The 20899-nt window shown below is 36.2% G+C and overlaps 1 protein-coding gene across 3 annotated transcripts in view; it reads left to right on the forward strand.

Moving 5' to 3' along the window:
- Window positions 1-20899, forward strand: part of ARHGAP10 (Rho GTPase activating protein 10) — a 251677-nt gene that overhangs the window by 121906 nt on the left and 108872 nt on the right. For all 3 annotated transcript variants that reach the window (XM_033135263.1, XM_033135262.1, XM_033135265.1), the window contains 3 exons: window positions 13143-13224; window positions 15455-15500; window positions 17686-17751. In XM_033135263.1, the coding sequence (XP_032991154.1) occupies window positions 13143-13224; window positions 15455-15500; window positions 17686-17751 (194 nt within the window). The remainder of the gene's footprint in view (window positions 1-13142; window positions 13225-15454; window positions 15501-17685; window positions 17752-20899) is intronic.

Below are 20899 nucleotides of genomic sequence, written 5' to 3' on the forward strand. Positions count from 1 at the left end.
ATAGCCATTCCAGAAGAGTTCCAAAACTGCTTTGAAGGATGGACTAGGTGCTGGCGTTCATGCATAGCTTCTCAAGTAGAGTACTTCGAAGGTGACCATAGTGATATTCAGCAATGAGGTATGTAGCACTTTTTCTAGGATGAGTTTTAGAACTTAATTGTCAGACCTCATGTGTGTGTATATGTATATATGTATATATATATATATGTTGTTTTAGGAAATTGACAGGTTTCGAAAGTAGTTTTATCTTCCCACCAGCAATGTATGAGAGTTCCAGTTTTCTACCGGCTTACTAATTTTTGATTATGTATTCATTTTCATATTAGCTAATCATAACTAGTGATGTTGATCACCTTTCCATGTGTTTTAGGCCATTCATATTTCTTTTTGTTGTGAAGTGTCTATTCAAATATTTTACTCATTGAAAAAAATATGGTGTTGAACTTTTTGTTATTGAATTGCAGGAAATATATTGAGTATTCTGGATATAAGTCTTTCATCAGATATATTAATTGTGAGTATTTTCTCTGAGCTGAACAGGTCTGCCTGTTCATTTTCTTAGAAGTGTCTTTTGATGAGAAGAACAGTCTAATTTTGCTGAAATTGAATTTATTAGTTTTTAAAAATTTTATTGGTACGACTGTTTGCTCTAAGAAATCTTGATCATAAGGTTGCAAAGATAATTCTCCATGGTTTTTTTTTTTTTTTTTTTTTTAAATAAAAGCTTTATGGTTAGTGAGTGTATGACTCATGAGGAATTTTGGCGGGATAGATGGTCTGATTTGTGGAGGTTAAGTTTATTTTTTTCTTATGCAGATACTCAGTATTCTGCCACCATTTGTTGAAAGGACTTTCCTGTCGTTGAATTGTTTTGGTACCTTTGTTGTAATCATTTGACTGTGTATGTGTAGGACTATTTCTAGATTCTCTATTCTGTTCCATTGATTATTCGTTTGTCATTTTGCCAGTTCTACACTATCATTATTACTGTAGCTTTATAGTAGTAAGTCTTGAAGCCAGGTAGTGTGATTCCTCTGTTCTTTTTCAAAATTGTTTTGGAAATTCTATATCCTTTGTGTTTTTGTATAAATTTTACAATAATTTTATTTTCACAAAATACCTACAGGCTTATATTTTAAATGTGGAGCATTAATAATTCATGAGTATGACTTTCCATGTATTTAGTCTTTAATTTCTCTCAGTAATGTTTTATTGTTTTCAGTGTAACATCTTTTGTTAAATTTCCCTAAGTATTTTATGTTTCTGAATGATGTTATTTTGAAAGGTATCGTGTCTTAGATTTCATTTTCCAATATACTGTTAGTGTATAGAAATGCAGTTTTTTTGTGTGTGTGTCCTACAACATTGCTGAGTTGATTTAGCAGTTCTTTAGGATTCTTTTATGTACACTATAGTATCATGTGTGAATATAGACCGCTTTTATCCTGTCTTTCCAATCTGTATGAGTTTTATTTCTTTTATTTGTCTTATTGCACTGCCAAGACCTCCAATATGTTGAATAGAAGTGGTGATTTTGGGTATCTTGCCTTATTTATTTATTTTTTTTAATTAAAGTTTATTGTAGTGACAATTGTTAATGAAGATACATAGGTTTCAAGTGTATAATTCTGTAATATATCATCTATATATCACATTGTGTGTTCACCACCCAGAGTCAATTCTTCCATCACCATGTATTTGATCCCTTTTACCCTCATCTACCCCATCCTCCCCCCTTACCCTCTGGTAACCACTAAACTATTTTCCATATCTATAAGTTTTTGTTTCTTCATTAGTCTTTTTCCTTTGCTGTTTTTAGTTTTATATATCACATATCAGTGAAATCATATGGTTCTCGACTTTTTCTGTCTGACTTATTTTGCTAAGTACAATAATCTCAAGATCCATCGATGTTGTTGCAAATGGCACTCTTTCATCTTATTCTTGATCTTAGGGGAAAAGCATTTATTACTGCACTTGTAGAGTACAATGTTAGCTGAAGATTACTTGTAGTTATCATGCTGACGAAGTTTCTGTCTATTCCCAGTTTTAATCATGAATAGATGTTGACTTTTGACAAAATATTTGTTGTCTCAACTGAAATGATCATTAAATATTTTTCTTAAATTTGTTAATGGGTGAATTGCAATGAATTTTCTAAGTGAAATCAACCTTGCATTCCTGAGACAATCTCTACTTGGTCATGCTGTATTAACTTCTTTGTTGCTGGATTCATTTTGCTAATAATTGGGTTAAGGATATCTGTATTTATGTTCATGAGGGATGTTGTTTGTTATGTTTTTGTTTTGTAATGTCTTTGTCTGATTTGGATATAAGGGTTTTGGTGGCTTAAGAAGAGTTGGGAAGTTTTCCATCTTTCTCTGTTACTTGAAAGTGTCTGTGTAATATTGGTATTTCTTCCTTAAACGTTTGTGAGAATTTACTTACGAAGCCCTTGTGGTCTGCATTTGTGTGTGTGTGTGTGTGTGTGTGTGTGTGTGTGCGTGCGTGCATGGGAGGGGTTATAAATTATAGGTTCAATTTATTTAGTGGGTAAAAGGATATTCAGGTTTTCTATTTTTCTTTTGTTTTGATAAATTGTGGTTTTCATGGGCTTTGTTTATTTCTGTTAAGCTGTTGACTTACTGGCTTAAATTTCTTCATACTATCCACTTATTATTTTCATATTTGTAAGATATATAGTGATAAGTTTTTTTCATGCTTGATACTGAAGATTTTTGTTTTCTGTTTTCTTGATAAGTCTTGCCTAGAATTTTATCAATTTTGTTACTTCAGGTAAACCATGTTGTCCATTTTATATTTCATTGGTTTCTGCTTTTATTTCCTTTGTATTTTATTATTTTCTTTTAGTTCTTAAGATTGAAGTATTGATTTTTCACTTCATTTTTTGAATGTAGACATTTAGATCTATAAATTTCTTAATAAGGACTGCTTTAGCTTTCATCCCACATATTTTGATATATAGTGTTCATTGTAATTCACTTCCAAATACTTTAAAAAAATTTTATGTGATTAAGGACATAGCTGTTGAATTTTAATTCAGGTGTTATTTAGAAATATATTTTTAAAATTTCAAATAGTTGGGAATTTTTCGTGTGTAATGTTATTATTGTTTTTCCACTTTAATACTTTTGGTCAGAGAACATAATTTGTATTTTATCAATACTTTGAAGTTTACTAGACTTGTTTCATTGCCCCAAATGTGGTCTCATTGCTCCAAAGCTAGTCTATGTAGTAAATGACCCATGTTTACTTGAGAACAATGCATTTTCTGCTGTTGTTGGGTGTAGTGTTCTCTAAATGGCAATTAGATCAGATTGGTTGATAACATTGCTCAAATCTTCTATATTGTTTTGGTTTCTGTTATTGTTTTATCAGTTACTAAACTAGGTATGCTAAAATCTCTAACTATGATTAGGACTTGGCTGATCCCCTTTAATTTTGTCAAGTTTTGTTCATGTATTGAATATTTGAGATCTTTTCTCGTGCATGTACATTTATGATTGTTATTTCTTTTTGATGAAGTGACCCTTTTATCATTATATGTTTCTTATTTTTGCTAATAAGCTTTAACTTGAAATTTACTTTGTTTGTTATTAATATAGCCACATTAGCTTTCTCATGGTTACTGTTTACATGATATACATTTTTTCACAATTTTCGTTTTACCTATCTGTGTCTTTGTTTAAACTTTGTTGTTTACAAACAACATATAATTAAGTCCTATTGTAAAATTTCGTCTTTTTAGCTTTTGCTTTTTCATCAAGGTTTTACTTAATTTATGTGTAATACAATTATTAATATGTGTGGGTTTAAGCCTACCATATTGGTTTTGTTTACTATTTGTCCTGTTTGTTCTTTGTCCTTCCTTTTCTTTTTAGTGCATTGAATTTTTTTTAGCATTTCTATTTTATCTCCTCTATTTGATTTTTCATTATTTTTTAGTATATTTTTGTATATTTGTATATTTTTTAGTAGTTGTCCTAGGGAGTATAACATGCATTTTTAAATTATAATAGTATTTACATTTTCACAAACAATATAAGAACCTTACAACAGTAGAATCTTCGTAAATAATATAAGAAACTTAATTTTTGATGGACGTAGAATTCTAGATTGATAGTTTTCCCTCCAGCACTTTAGTAGAGTTCTAATTACAACTCTTTTGCTTCTGTCCCTGTTATATTTTAACTCTACCTACCCTATGAACCCAATAATACATTACTACTTTTAATTTACAAAATCAATAATCAGTAATTTTCTAAAGAAATTTAATTATTTACATATACGTACATACATATGAGGGTGTATATGTGCACATGATTTTGTGGTCTTTTTTTTTTTAATACCAACATATTTATCCTCTCTAATTTTCTTCATTTTTTCCTGCAGAACTGAGTTTTTATCTTGCGCCATTTCATTTAAGTTCCTTAGGCTAAATTAATTTGAGCATTTCTTGTAGTGCAAGTCTACTGGAGAATTCTTAAATGTTTTGTTTATCTAAAAGTGTCTTTATTTTGCCTTCATTTTTGATGGATGTAGAATTCTGCATTGATAGTTTTTTTCCCCCCTAGCACTTCAAAGAAGTCATGCCATTTTTTTCAGGCCTCCATTTTTTTCTCATTGCAAGTCATCCATCTTTCTGATTGTTACCCTATATATTGTCTTTTTCTTTTGCTGCTTTCAAGATTTTCTTTTTATGATATGCTTAAGTGTGCTTTTTGTTTGTTAGTTTTTCTTGCTCAGGGTTCATTGCAGTTCTTGGATATGTGGATTATTTCTTACCAGGTTTAGAAAGTCTTGGTCATTATCTCTTCAAATAGTTCTTCTGCCCTATTTTCTCTTTCTTCACTTTCTGAAAATCTGATTGCATTGTGCTAGACTATCAGATACCTGTTTTAGTCGTGTTTTCAGGGTCTTAATTTATGGATGTGACTGAATGACAACATGGAGAGGCTAATGCCATTGGAAGAGGATTTTATTACTTACAGTTTCTGAAAGAAGAGGGCATACCATGCCACACATGGCCACATGGGGAAACATCAGGTTTTGGTCAGAGTCAGGACAGAGCCAGGGGAAACCCTCGACCAGAGCCTTCATTGGGGTTTCTGTGGGAAAGGCAAGGGAGAGAAGGGGAAATAGCATAGGATTGGCTAGTTTAAATAATATTGGTGGACTCTAGGCTAGAGGAATGGTTTTTAGTTATCTGCCTCCAGACCCTGGGATGATTTAGGGCACGGGGATTGACTTAGCTGGAATTAGATAAAGGGGATGGTTGTGGGTATAGACTCAGGATGGGTTGGTTTGCATATGAAAGTATCACCCTGAAGTCTTCATCATTGTGATTTTCTATTCTTGCATATCCATTTGTCTCTTTTTCAGTACTTTCCATTTCTTTGCTGAAATTCCTGTCAGTTTGTGCATGTTGTCTACCTTTCACACTGGATCCTTTAACATACTTAAAATTGTTAGGTTTTTGTCGGATTTTCCCCCTCTGATATCTGGACTATTGCTGGGTCTGGTTCTCTTGACTGCCTCCTCTCTTGATGTTGAGCTACATTTTCTTCTTTGCACGACTTGTAATTTTTTTTTTGGTTGAATGCCAGATATTAGGTTTAAGAGAGCAGTAAAGACTAAGTGAGTAATATTAATGCCTGGTAAAGGGCTGGCCCATTTTTCCATCAGGCTGTTAATGTGGTGGGCTGTCACTTCAGTTGGCAGTTGAGCTGAGATTAGCACTGTTGTTGCTTTACTGAGATTCCATTTATCACAGGTTTCACGTGGATGCCATCAGAACATTCTCTGGAAGTTCTCCTGACCTGCCTCTTGTACTTAGCACACACAGTTGGGGGGAGGGGCTGTCTCTCAGCCCTGTTCTTAGACTGCCTCAGGAGCGCTTGGTTGAGTCCCACAGAAAGGAGGTGAAGGGTGGTCTCAGACTCTCTTTGTGTCTTTGTTTTCTAGGAATTCTAAACCATCCCCCCAGCCCATATTCTTCCTTTAAAATTTTGTTAAAATATTACTGTTTTCTTCATCTCTGGTGGCTTCCTCTGTTCTGCTGCTTCACAAAAGATGAAAGCATATATATGAGTGTGTTCTCTCCAAGAAAGGGCTTGTAACTTTCTGCATTTTTGTTCACTGGGATTGTTTGCATCTTCAGTTCTCAGAGGGATACACACACACACACACACACACACACACACACACACACGCGCACACACATATATATACACATACACACATATGTATATATGTATCTGTATCTATATCTATATCTATCTATCTAAATATATATAGAGAGATGGATGATTTTATAGGTTCTCTATCTTGTTCTTGTTAGGGTGAGAACAATGTTGCCTTAACAACTTTTTATATTATAAACAGAAGAAGCAGTTCTCTGTGATTAATGGTTTAAATTCACCTTTATTGCTGGGTACAATCCTACTTCTGACTGTATCATTGCTTACTTGCTCCATTTGAAACATCTTTTTGGTGGACAGGAAAAAGAAGTTATTGTAAAGTTCCACCTTTAGTAAAATCAGGCAACACGTTTTTATCATATCTGGAAAATGTATGACTCATAGATTTGTACTTAAAAAATTTTTTTTCCAGCAGCCCTATGAAAAACTGATTATGTATGACAGCTACATTTCTGTAACTTTTAAAAAGTGTTTTCTTTGGCTTTGGCACTTTCCCCTTCTCGTAGTAAAATTTAGTGCAGGACTTGTAACATGCTGGTTTGGTTTATTTCTTTTCCTTTTCAACATTCCTCTTAGAAAAGCATTAGAATATTTCTGATTGTTACCACCATAAGTTTGGTAGCTGCTTCTTAGATTGTTCTCTTAATTTCTCTGTTTACAATACTATCTCATTAATTGACATCTTATAAATGTCCTGTGGATGTTTCTCTTCACTCTTTTTATATATTTTCTTAATTTGTAGGCTCATTGATCTATTATGTAGGATATAAGGAACACACATGTCTTCCATATGCTTTGACTGAACTATAAAAAATGCAGCTGAAATAGAATGAATAGTTATGGGGTCAATTGTAGAACACAGGCCATAGTTCTCTAGACTGCTTCTCATGTATGGGACTAGGATAGTGCCTGATGAGTAGTAAGTAGTACATTATTTTTTTAATGAGCGAATGAAAGGAGTTTGAGGTGCTGATTTAACCTAAGTGTTTCTTCTGATTTCAATTCTCAACCTTATGTTCTACAGGTAATAATTACGGGTTTATGTCAGGAAAGACAGACTATCCTGCCAATTTGCTATGTTTTGTCTGGTCTATTTTTTCTTCATGAAGTTTATACTGTTTCTTTTGTATTCACCAAGAATCAACCTATGCCTCAGTGTGCATGGAAATATCCAGAGGTCTGCATAGTGTGTGGCACGTGTTAGGTACCCAGATGTTAATTTGGTTGAAATAAATTGTTAGATGAAGAAAAGAATGCTGTGTCCTCAGCCGGACCAGTGTGATGCATTGCTGCAATATTGGCTCCAAGACCGCAGAGTTAGAATTTCTCAATTCTGGTTCTAGTTCCCAATCAAGTGACTAATGTTGTGACTTCAGCTCCTCCATGAAATGAAGATGATATAATAGTCGTTTCTTTCTTTATGTAAATGTGACTAATGCAGCACCTTGTTGTAAAATTTTCTATTCTTTCCTATCTTTATATTCACCGTGTTGTCCTGTCTATACATATATTCATTAAATTCTATTAGTAACACCTCCCTTTTTTTTGGTTTCAAAAACTAGAGAATTCTTTATCGTTTAGTTTTAACAATGTGTTGCTGTTAATACTATAGTTTACGATGTTTTGTAAAGTCTCATTTTTGCTTGATTTCCTAGTAATTGATGATTCAAAAAGGAAAGAAACTTGAGACATTGAAAATGGTTAAAACATGGTTTTAGTGCACTGTGTTTTATTTTTCCTACACAAGTGTTTTAGAGAGAGGGGCTCAGTAAATAAGAAATGAATGTGAACAGTCTTTGTGATAGGATAGGAACCCAGCTTTATGTAATAATAGTGACTGATCCCTTTAAATAATGTGTTGCAGATGTGAAATGTTCTGGTGAATGGGTTGTGTGATGAATTATTTCTCAAAAGTAGAATTGTTTTTTGAATTACCTGGTTATTATTCGTCAAAATGTAAACAGAGGTATAATGCTTTCCTTGTAGGCAATTTATCTCTATTTAATCTCCCAACAAGTTTGTATTTGTCCTCTACTGCCTTCCACAAAGGACTAGGAGGCTCAGGTCTACATCACTGTGCCTCGAGCAAGGCATGTAATAGTACTTTAGATTTTATGCCACATTGGGCTTTTATCCAGACGTAATATGGCTGTTTCATCTGAAGCTTGACAATTGCTTTTCCCCCTTACTTCAGTATGTATAATTCCAGTTCATAACCCTTTAAATTCTTCATCATTTTTTTCTTGTGCTCCAAGTTATCAGAACCAGTCATTCTTCCTCTTGCCCAACATCTCTCAGTGCTGCTCTGTGTGTAACTTGGTTAAGGATCTCTAGCCATCTGCTTCTAGTAAATATTATTTCCCCTCACATATCAATGGAAAACCTTAGGGGGCAACTAATAGGAACTAGAAAACACAAGGCATTTTGTCAGGCCCAGTGTCTGATTTTGTGAGTATAAGTATATGGTCTTTATTTGCTACAGTTGTTTTTGGCTTTCACAGAATCCCTTTGCTAGTTCTTGATGCTGTATTTTAATCGATCTGTCTTTTATTTTTGAGCAATGTGTTTATTACTCATTATTTTGTTGCCCACAGCATGTAGAAGCACTTCTTGAACATTTCTCAAGTGCATTCATTTTTTTCTTCATTTTTGCCATTCTATCTCATCCTCTCAAGTCTTCTAATGCGTCTTTGCAGCCAGCTCTTGCCTATCTTCAGTCCATTTTCCACCCAGTAGCCGGTGGTCAGGGGCACAGTTAACCTGATCATGTTATTCCCCAACTAAAAACCTTCAGAGACACTTAGGATAATCCTTAGCTTGGCCAAGGAGGACGTGAGTGGCTGGACCCTGGCTACCTTTGTAGCTTTCTATTGGGTCGATCTGCAGCTGGTGTATAGGACTCGTGATGAGGCTAATCCCAGCTTCTTCAATGTGCCTTTTTTCTCCTATGCAGCTTCTCAGTTTAGGGGACTACGTTGGCCCTCTAGCTCTGACATGGCTCATTCATCCTTCAGTCTTCAAATGAAACGTCCCTTCCCGAGGGAAGCCTGACGTTCGGGGGTTAGGTCAGTCCTTTCTCTCTCTTACTCCCATTGCACCTTGACATGCTGAAGTTGCCTGCTGAGCCTGGGTGTTGAATTAGCCCACAGGCAAATCTTCTGAACAACAGGAGTTAACATAGTTGAAGGTGCTTTGCTTTTATCTGTGGGCGTATTCCAAAGTCCTTATCACTGCCTCTGGTTTTCCTAGGTAGCTGGCTTCACTCATTTACAGTTATCTAGCTGACTCCTTTGCAGCGCTCTGTGCAGTGGAAATTAATTGATTATTTGCCATTTGTTTACCTTCTTTTTCTGCTAGACAATAAGCGCTTTGTGAGCTGTAGGCCCAGCCCAGTGCCTGTGCACAGTAAAGTATTCAGTCAATAGTTCCTGACCCTCTGGTACAAGACCTACAGCACAGAAGACAATCACTCAGTGCTTGTTGAACTGAGTGTTTGTAAACCCTGTGTTTTCCCATGACCGCAGTTGCCTTTTTGACGTTGGGTCCCATTGTCTCTGCCAGTTTTGTGATTCCTGGATTAGAAAAGCTGTCAGCTTTCTATTATGTATTTGCCATAGCATCTTATTTTACCTTTTCTACATTTGTTCACCTAAATTATAAAATAAGTGTTAGCATGCATGTAATTTTTAGGGAGGTCTGTAGATACTTTTTTTTCTTTACAAGAATGGAGTATGCTTGCCGATCTGTGTAAATATTGTTGTAGCACTTAAATGATGTAAAGAAAAACATCGGTGCCTTCTGAAGTTTTTTCTCACAATGTGAGTTCACTCCCCTGATCCCAGGGTGGGTTACTAAGAAGAAGGGCTAGTGCCTTCACAGCCCAGTCAAGGAACTTCTGAAAACTGCCTGGGTGTCTGGGCATCTTGCTTTGATTCTTGCTCCTAAAGGATGCTGTGTGTAGCTGAGCTGGAAGAGGAGGACCTTTCGCTCTGTGCTGCATGGTGCCAAGGAGAGGGCAAAGTTGGGCCAATGCAAGAATGTTTAGGGTAGACCATAGAGAGCTATTTTGTTGTCCAGGGATGGGGTTGGAGGATTATTGGCGACTTTCTACCACACAATTCATACATAGTCTGGAGAAAATGGCCGTAAACACGAACCTCTCAGCAGCAACTATAATTATTTCATAGTGAAATTGAAACAAATAACTTCTCTTTTGCTTCCTAATCATCATGTGGGGAGAAAGAGTAATGTCTGTGGGAGCAAATGTTAGGAGCACTGCTTATTCATATTTGGCATAGTGCTTTTTTTTTTTTTTTTTTTTTTTTTTTAATTTTTTTTATTTTTTTAATTTATTGGGGTGACAATTGTTAGTAGAATTACATAGATTTCAGTTGTGCAATTCTGAATCACATCATCCATAAATCACACTATGTGTTCACCACCCAGAGACAGCTCCCCTTCCATCACCGTACATTTGATCCCCCTCACCCTCATCCCCCACCCCCCAACCCCCTTACGCTCTGGTAACCACCAAATTACGTTCCCCAGATTAATTTTCAAACCCCGTGGCCATCCTGTGGTCACCGACTGCCCTCCAATCCCCTCACCCTCCCCCCCACCCCCCACTCCCCCCGCCCATCTAGCAACCCTCAGTTTTTCCTCATTGTCTCCCAGTTTCTGATTAGGTCATTCACTTAGTGCTTTTGGGGTGCTGTGTACTTTATAAAAATTGTAGTGATTATTCAATTAACAGTTGATTCTTACAGGTTGCTTTAGTTGGGAAACAGTATCCAATAATTTAAAATAAGGTGAAATGCTATTAAAGGAATGATAACTTCTAAAAAGAATTAATATTTACTTTCCATTTCAACCATCTATCCAGTTTGCATGTTTTAGAATGTTTTGCTTTTTAATTCCTTGCCAGAAAAGGGCACTTCTAATACTTTTCACCAGGTATACAAATTTGTTTCATTCAAGAAACCACCCGCAGGTTAAGAGGAATTATTAATGACTTTTCTACCTAGTATTCCTTCCCAATATTAAGACTTTTGTGGCAGAATCTCCAAATGTTTGAATAAACTAAACTGAGAAAGATCGACATTTGGCCCTGAGGACTAACACAGGGCTCTAAGAAAATACAAAGGAAACACACCAAATGGGGAAAGTGCTGGCCTCCTGGAAGTCGAACTGGGATGGGTGACAAGTGATTTCCTGGTTTTGCTCTGTCCATGCCTGGCTAACAGTAAATATACGTTTCTTTTATGAATACAAATTGAATCATTCACTACCACCTGATGCCCAGGATGGCCGCTTTCAGAGAGAGAACATAATAAGCGTTGGTGAGGATGTGGAGAAGTTGGAATCCTTGTGCACTGTTGGTGGGAATGCATAATAGTGCAGCTGCTGTGGAAAACAGTATTGTAGCTCCTCAAAAAAATTAAAACTAGAATTACCGTATGACCTAGTGTGAGGAAAAACTTGGTTTCTCCCTCTTTACAGAATACTTCTCTACCTCAAAGGCCTGTATTTTTGCACACCACACAATTCCCCAATTCTTCGTGGAGACCAACTGAGTATCTTACAATTTAACTCAATTCTGACCCTAACCAGAGGTAGTGCATACTCTGCAGAGTATGTGGGCTCAGGTCCCCAGGACTGCCCTCCTCCATTGTAGATGCCATTTGCAAATCCGGGTTATCACCTGTGCTTTGGACTGGTTAATAGATTGAGAGTTATCATGACCCTCTCGGATCCAATAACGTATTGGGCTGTCTCACAGAACTCGGGAAAACAGTGTATTTCCTATTGCTAATTTCCTGCAGAGGGGAGGGTATTTTAAAGGATAGAAATGAACGGCCAAATGAAGAGTTATATAGGGCAAGGAATGGGGGAATGGACTTGGAGCTTGTTTTCTCTGGGCATGCCACCCTCCCGGCACCTCTGTGTGCTCACCACTTTGGAAGCGGTCTAAACCCTAGTTATTTTTTATGGAGGATTAATTGTGTAGGAATTGATTATTTCATTACCTGTTGGTGATTGAACTCAATCTCCAGCCCCTCTCCACTCCTGGGAAGTGTAGTGGGGGATGGGGCTGAAAATTCCAGTCCTCTAATTGGCTGTTTCCCTGGCAACCAGCCCCATCATGAGGCTATCCAGGAACCTCCAACCCCGTCATCTCATTATTATACAAAAAGATATACTTTTCATTTCAGATATTCCAAGGATTTTTTCGGAGCTATATGCCAGGAAATCGGATCAGAGACCAAATATATATTTCTTATTATGTCACACTCAGCAATTCTACTTGTGGGTATATACCCAAAAGAATGGAAAGCAGGGTCCCCAGGAGATATTTGTATAGCTATGTTAATACCAGCATTGTTTACAGTAACCCAAAGGTGAAAGCAGCCCAAGTGTCCATTGAGGGAAGGATGGCTAGCCAACATGGGGTATAAACTATACCATGAAATATTATTCAGCCTTAAAGAAGGAAATTCTGACACCTGCTGCAATATGGATGCAAGTGGAGGGTATTATTTTAAGTGGAATAAGCCAATCACAAGAAGACAAACACTATATGATTCCACTTGTAAGAGTTACCTAGAGGCGTCAAATTCATAGACTGAGAAAGAAGTGTGGGTGTCAGGGGCTGGGGGGAAAGGGAAATGGGGAGTTGTTTCACGGGTACAGAGGTTTAATTTTACAGCATGCGTTCTGGAGACTAGTTGCTCCATAAGGTACTCAACACTGCTGAACTGTTCAGGTAAAATGGTTAAGATGGTAAATTTTATGGTGTATATTTTATGACAATTAGGATTAAAATAAACAACTTAATCACCGCCATGAAACATTAGGAAGTAGAAAAGGAGGTTTGTTCTTAGCAGCCACGGGGTAACCTGATCTGTTACTGCTGTCTTTCAGGCCTGGTGTTTCCTTGACCATGCAGGCGTTTTCAGAGGAGGAAAGGAAGCAGTGGTTGGAAGCTCTGGGTGGAAAAGAAGCTGTAAGAATAATCAATGGTTGAGTTTTATTTCAAATCCTTTAGAGTTGACTTGTGTTCATTTTCACGTAATTTTTATTTTATAGTACTTGGAAAAAGTTCCCTGTTGAAACTGGTGTTTGAATTCACCTTGGAAGCGTTCAGTATTCTAGTAATTTGACTTGAAGGAGCCGCAGTGCACAGAAGACTGGTGTATCATTAGTTTTTATTTTTGATTTTTCTTGACTTCGCCACTCTGATTTGCTCTGCTTGAGGAAGTCATCTAAATTCTCCATTTCCCCTTTCCTACCTGACAGTACGTTGGGTGATGAACACAATAAAGGCTTGCAATTCATTTTGATCTCAGTGGAGATGGAATAGTAAATATGAGGCCGTGCAGCCCATACGATAAGTGACTGCTATAATTATGTTGCTTGATTTAGCAATTCATGGTTTAGCCTAATGCATTACTGTATGCAATATTCTGCAGCCTGAGTGAATGGGCCTCTGTCTTCAGATGGGTTTGAGGAATACATTAAAGGGAGGGATATAGATCACAGGAATTCAGTCTGTTTGCCACTTTATCCAAACACTACTTTCATTTCAGTGGAGTGGTGGCCTTTGGGAGTTGAGAACTGGCGAGATCATGTATTGAATTGGAGCCTTAGTGAGGACAGTTATAGAAAATGCCATAGAACCAATTGAAATAAACCGCTTAAAGTATTATGATTCTGAATAAATTGCCATTGCAGGTACCAGGGGGGCTTATCTGGAAAGCATTTGCCATTCAAACAAGGTTTGAAAAAAGGAATGGGCATGGTTTGCAAAATGGAAGAGGGGTCCTCTACAGTAAAAAGAGAGGTGTCAGAATGGAGCTTATGCAATGGACAGTGTTATCTAATGTTAATGAGAGCTCCTTGGTGAGCCTGTAGGAAGTAGGGGCAAAGAGGCGGGCCGCAGAGTGTGTCGCCATCTCCTTGTGGTACTTGAAAAATGAAAACTCAAATTATATATTTTCAAAGTAGATCCCGTACAGGAGAATGTATCAGCCTCGTGGGGAAAAAGTACTGAACTGATTTCTGTATATTTTATCATATTTATCTACGGTTAGCCCTACATTTTTACTGCTGTCTGTTTATTCTTAATTTGTCCTTGAAATTTAGCTGTGAGTCAAGAGTACTTAGAGCAGTCATAGTTACCGAGAATGCCATACAGGTTATTCTAAGCTTCTACTACAGACAGTTCACTGACTAGGACGTATCTCCCCGGAGATGCAAGAAGTGCTTTGGAAAGTGAGTTTGCAAAGCGAAAAGATCACTTGAGAAATAAGTCTGTTGCCAGAGGCAGTATAACCTTGAAGACATATGTAACCTCTTCTTAAGAGTAAAGAGCCAAGTATTAATTCGAGGTAAATAGATAAGGCAAGTCTGCACGAAGAAACTACAGTCATGCACTGCATGTGCACACCACATACATGACAGTGGTCCCATGAGATTATTAACGGAGCTGCAAGATTCCTATCGCCTGCCGTAGCCTTTGTAACGTATTAGGAATTTGTGGAGATGCTGGTGTAAACAAACGTACTACCCTGCCAATTGTATTACAGTATAGCACTTACAATTACTGTGGTAGGCTAGACCATCCAGGTTTGTGTAAGTGCAGTCTGTGATGTTTGCACACGGACAGTACCACCTACCGATGCATTTCTCAGAACATATCCGTCTTGTTACGGGGCGTGTAACTGTATTCAGCTATGTATTTATATGGGGACGGTTAAGGTACTATGTAGTTTTTGCAGGTGCTGTATATGCCTTGCAAATAATGGGGAAGTGCTAGAATTCTTAGCAGTAGCCTGGAATTATCACCTAGCTATTTCAGGTGTAGTTAGTTAAATAATGGGCAGGACTCATCTCTTTCTTAATTAAGTAAATGCCAAATTTCAGAAATAGTGGTGAGAAGATGAGTTTCATTTTATTGATTAGAAGACAACAGTTTGTCATTCCTAGTTGTAAGGCTGAGCATTTCAAATTCACATCAACTTTTAATAAATTCCTTAAGAATCAGGCCCCTTCATCTTGTTTTTGCTACTTGGGCATACCTCAGTGAGAGACAAATAGACTACCTTTACATTTGAGTACATGATGGTAACTTACGAATAGCAGTGTAGTTTTTGCATGGTCCTAGGTATGCCTATTAGAATCATTTTTATTGATTTATTAAAAATATTGTTTTCCCATTTTTCATCTCTTACTAGGTACTCCATAGTTTCAATAGAGCCATCATCCCAAGACCAGAAGGAGGTAAGTGCTAATTTTTAAAAATGACTGTTTGCCTCTGTTCTTTATGAGTGTCCTTGTTTTCATGACTGATGTCAAACTGTTGCTGGGTGCTCACTCCCTGTACCCTCTCCAAATATTAAATGTATTCTGCCTTATCCACTGGGGACCTTTTCCAATTTTCCTGGACTACTGTAACCCTCATTGATTTTTCCCATAGCTGAGCTTTTAAAAAAAAGTCTTCCTGTACAATTCCTTTCTCTACAAAACCCAAAATACCTTCTCTACAATTCACTTTGATATTTATTCTTACAGCCATACATGAACACGTGAGAATTTCAGTTGTGCAGCTTTGAACTTCCAAAGTTGTGAGTGCCTGTGGGTAGGAGCTGTTTGTCAGGTCCCCGGTTGCACCTCCCCCCACCCCCATCCACACTCTGGATGTCCTTTATCCTTAAAGTCTCTGAGTGTGGCTATATAAATTGTATATCATCATACCTTAGAAAGTAACAAACAAAATGGCCAAAGATAGTCAGATATTCAAGGACAGAGATCTTTACATACATTGTATGCACTAGAGGGAAATGAAGTCCCACGTAGCTCCGTTCTCTGTATTTTTATTGAGGTCAACCAAGACTACCATGTTTTTCCGAAAATAAGACCTAGCTGTACCATCAGCTCTAATGCGTCTTTTGGAGCAAAAATTAATATAAGACCCGGTCTTATTTTACTATAATATAAGACTGGGTCTTATATGATATAATATGATATGATATAATATAGTACCGGACCTTATATTATTTTTTGTTCCAAAAGACTCATTAGAGCTGATTGTCCAGGTAGGTCTTATTTTCCGGGGAAACATGGTATGATCAGATTTGCTGGATTCTTTACAAATTTACTTTTGATATCTCTGGAGAAGTTAAGACTCCATATTATCACATGTCCAGAGTTTGGAAACATTATGTTGTATAACACGTGATTTCAAAATTATCGTGATGTGTAACATTTGAGCCAATGCAGGAATAAAAGACATCTCTTCTAGCCTGGCACTGGAAATTGACAGTGTGCCAAGGTTGTAAATATACTGGAACAGCTTCTTCTTTCTGCCTCTCCTTCCTCTTTCCCCTTTCCTTCCTGTCTTTCCCCTCCTCTTCCTCCCTCTCTCCCACCCTTTCTCCCTTCCTTTTCCTTTTCTTTCCTTTCCCCTTTCTCTTCTTTCTCCGTCTCTCTTTCCTTTCTTATTTTTTATAGAGAAATGGAAACATGCCTCTTTTTTTATTTTGAAAAAGTAGTTTTGCCAGGCAGAAAGAAACACTTGCATTTTATAAAATGTTATGAATAGTGGATCCTGAAACAGTAAACGACTACTCAATTTCACTCATTAAAATTCTCTTCAAGCTTAGTGTCAAACCTGCAAAGTTGATATTCATGGAGTGTTCACTCTATTCCTGCTGAGAGCCCAGAGTTTGTATAACTGTTGCCTAATTTAAATACAGAGTAAAGTATTTGCTTTCCCTGATTTCATTTTGAAACAAGAAATTGTCTTTTATTAGGCTGCTCAAATATGCCAGCCTAATCATAGTCAAGTGTCTATAATTATATAAAATTATATTTTCAAATTTTTTTCTGCTACATGAATAATGTGTTAAATTCATTATGAAAATAATAAAATATTAAATGCTTAGAACATGATATAAAATATGAAATTCTTTTTGAAGCTCATGACCCAAATAATATTTTTATAAAGAGTCTCTTAAATTTTTTCCCTAGGTTAAAAAAAAGTTTGTCTTATTTCTCCAACTGTCAAGTAATTTTAAACCTTCACTCATGCATAATTTTTGGAAAACTGACCTGTTGTTGGAATTTTGGAAAACTGTATATTAACTGTTTCTAGATAGCTTCCCCAAGATTTTTATCAACTTTCTTTTCCAATGTTTAAAATAAGTTATATTTAATTAATATAAAATTTATTTTAAATTATAAATATGTAATTTATAATTTATTGGTAAGGGATATCCTAATATTCCAGTAAGTGCTCTTCTACATATGTGAAATTCTCATTTACAATATTTAAACACACACTATGTAACTTTTGGTTTTCTTTTTCAGTAGTGAAAAAAATTGAATTACAGTTTTTCTCCTGTTTTTGTAAGGAAGGGAAATGTACGTGATTGTGCCCTTAATATTTTATAACTATTTTTTTTAGGTGCACAGTTGGATAAAATGGGATTCACAATTCTCAGAAAATGCATCAGTGCAGTTGAAACACGAGGTAACATGATTGTCTGAATCGTTTTATTCATGAAAAGCTATAGGTATGTAAAATCTAAGAGCCATTCAAAATGCCTGTTGCATGGCTAGGTGTTGTAAAGTGAAAACCATTAATTGCAAAATGCACATTCCAGATGTCAAAGTTTCAGTTATTCATTTATTATTACAGGGTGGAATTTTCTTTTTCATTTACATATTTCTCCCTGGCGTTGGAACATGAAGTCAGAGCTGAAATGAGAATCATTAGAAGAATCTGCAGCGTTGGACTGCCAACCTTTTTTTTGTTTGTTTTTTTCTTTTTTTAATTAAAGTTCATTCGGGTGACAATTGCTAGTAAAGTTACATAGATTTCAGGTGTAGTATTCTGTAATACATTGTCTATGTCTCACATTGTGTGTTCACACCACCCAGAATCAGTTCTCTTTCTATAAAGTGATTTATCTTAATCACTATTTTTCCATTGTCTTGGTGGACTCTACTTAAGAAATCAGCTTTATTGATGTATAATATGCATATAATAAAGTTCTCTGATTTTAACTGTACAAATTAATGAGCTTTGACAGATGTACATAGTTGTATAGCTGCTACCGCAATCATACATTCCGGTCTCCCCTCAAAATTCCTTTGTGCCTCTTTGCAATCAATCCATATTCTCTCCTTGGCCTTTGGCAACCATTAAGCTGATTTTCATCACTATGGTTTTCTCGTGTGTGCGTTTTTTTTGTTTTGTTTGGTTTTGTTTCGTTTTGTTTTTTAGCATTTTATGTAAATGGAATCATGCAGTATATAGTCTTTTGAGTCTGGCTTCTTTATTTACCATAATGCTTTTGAGATTCATCTTGTTGTGTGTATTCTTAGCTCATTTTGTTTTTATTCCTAGGTAATATTTCATTATATGGATATATTGCAATTTATTTATCCATTCGCATGTTGATAAATATTTGGGTTGCTTCCATTTTAAAGGAGAGCTAATGTTTTCTCCATTCAAAATCTCAAAGGCATTTTCTTTATAGTCCCTAAGGAAAAGGGCTCTGGCCCTTTGCAACCATTCCAGCAGACTTTAGAGAAACTAAATATTGAATACTGCAAACAGGCTTTCTCTGGAGGTTGAATTTTTCTTTGTTTAGAGACCTAGTAAAGTATGGATAAATTAAATATTTAATTCATTATCATACGTTGTATATCCCAGTCTTACTTTGGATGACTTAGTGAGATGAAGCATTGCCTTCATGTTTTCTGTCAAAATAAGGTCTTTGTTATCAAGCCAGGACTGCCACCTGTGAAATTAGAGTGCTAGATAACAGATGGATATGAGCTGCTTTATGATTTGGGAATTTGCCAGTCAATAATACAAACCCAGGCCACAGAAAGTCTTTTTTCCCATACTCTCTTAACAGTGACAATTCAGGCTCTGACAGATTTTCATTCATTTCAGCCTGCACTGAAGTTGAGCTGACAAATCTCTTCATTTTCATCGTGCTTCACATTTTCCAAAATTTAGAAAAAACACTGTGATTTTCATGTCTATCACTTTCTTATTCATGTTTTTCTTCCCCAAGCTTCTTAAGAAACTTAATTGTATCACTTGCAGGTTTATTATTTTGTTAAATTCTTTCCCAGAGGATATGTTTTATATATATTTGTTTCTTCCTAAATAGATAAAAATCTATCTAGAACTCTTTCTGATTAGTATGTGTAGTTTTTTTTTGGAGTGTTGTGTATATCAAATAGACATATATACTGGAATCTGCATATATTGAGTGCATTTTTATTATAAATGTATAAATTGTTCGATGATTTTAACAGAACAATGAGTCTACAGATTTTAAGTTATATTTTTCTCATTTAAACATTTTTAAAAGCCTATGTTTTTCTTTCCATATCTTTTGTCTTTAGTCTTCCATTACTAAAGCCTTTTGTTTTTAGTGGAGTAATAGACTAAAGATAGAGTTAAAAGAGTCAACTGTCAGATCATATTATTAAAAATGATTAGGAGCATTATAGAATCTCTGAGGCTTTTATGCTTAATTTGGAAGTTGCTTCAAGGAATTTGGTTTGAATGATTTAATGATTTTCCTCAAATCAGCTATCATGTCTCTTGACATTTTTTGTGCTACAGGTGTTGTTGCCTCATTTTTACATCAGTCAGAATAAAGCTAGTTTATGTTCCTATAACAAGAAACCTACAAGTCTCTGGCTTAAAATGACACGACTTAATTCTTGCTCAAACATTGGTAGGAGGGCCTCGCTCATCCCCGATACCTGGGCTTAAAGGTGCCTGATTGCCTTTGCAGTCCAACCATGTTAAAGGTTCCTGGCTGCTTTGCCAGAGGGAAACAGCACTGGAGGGCTTTGGACCAGGAAGTGAATGCTCTGGTTTTCAAGTGAGTGATATTTGCTTACAACTACTTGGTCAGAAATAGCCACATGGCCCCTCTCAATCCTGAGAGTCTTGGTAGCACAATCCTCCCAGGAGCCTGGAAAACTGGTAGAGAGTGGAAATATTTGGTGAATACCATCGATGACTACTGTGTGTTTTGTGGGTCTAGATGCCTGCTGACCAGAAGCATTGAATTCAGACCTGATTGAAGAATGAGCTCTAATCACTGTTTTCAGTGTTTTAAACATAACTGTTATTGTCTGAAAACTACCATGTCATATGTTTTGGTTAGAGCAGTTAGTGTATTTGGCATTTTTCTTACCAACCTTATTTGTGACATCACTGAAATATCAGACAAATGTCTAAAATTTACTATAGTCTGCAGCACCCTAAGAAAGATAACGTATTTTTAGTATACTAACATGGCTTTGATAGCATATATAATACAGATGGCATTGATATATAATACAGTACAATATTAGTTAATATATATATGTTAATGTATGCGAATGTATCTTGGCCAGGGTGGGCCTGTTTAGCAGTTAGTCTACTTTTGAGATGAGAACAAACCCCATTTCACAACAGTATGAGCATCAAGGAACATACTCTGTCATTTCTACGGAGTCATTTGCTCATGAAGTTAGGGTACGTGTGGGAGTCAGATCAACTTATCTTTCATCCGTTTCCCAAATATTTGTTAATGATGTGTACCAGCTCTTAATGGATCCAGGCCATCTGACTACCTCTGAACTATTGCTCGTGTGCAGCA

The sequence above is a fragment of the Rhinolophus ferrumequinum genome, chromosome 18, assembly GCF_004115265.2.
Source record: "Rhinolophus ferrumequinum isolate MPI-CBG mRhiFer1 chromosome 18, mRhiFer1_v1.p, whole genome shotgun sequence".
In the NCBI taxonomy this organism is placed as follows: domain Eukaryota; kingdom Metazoa; phylum Chordata; class Mammalia; order Chiroptera; family Rhinolophidae; genus Rhinolophus; species Rhinolophus ferrumequinum.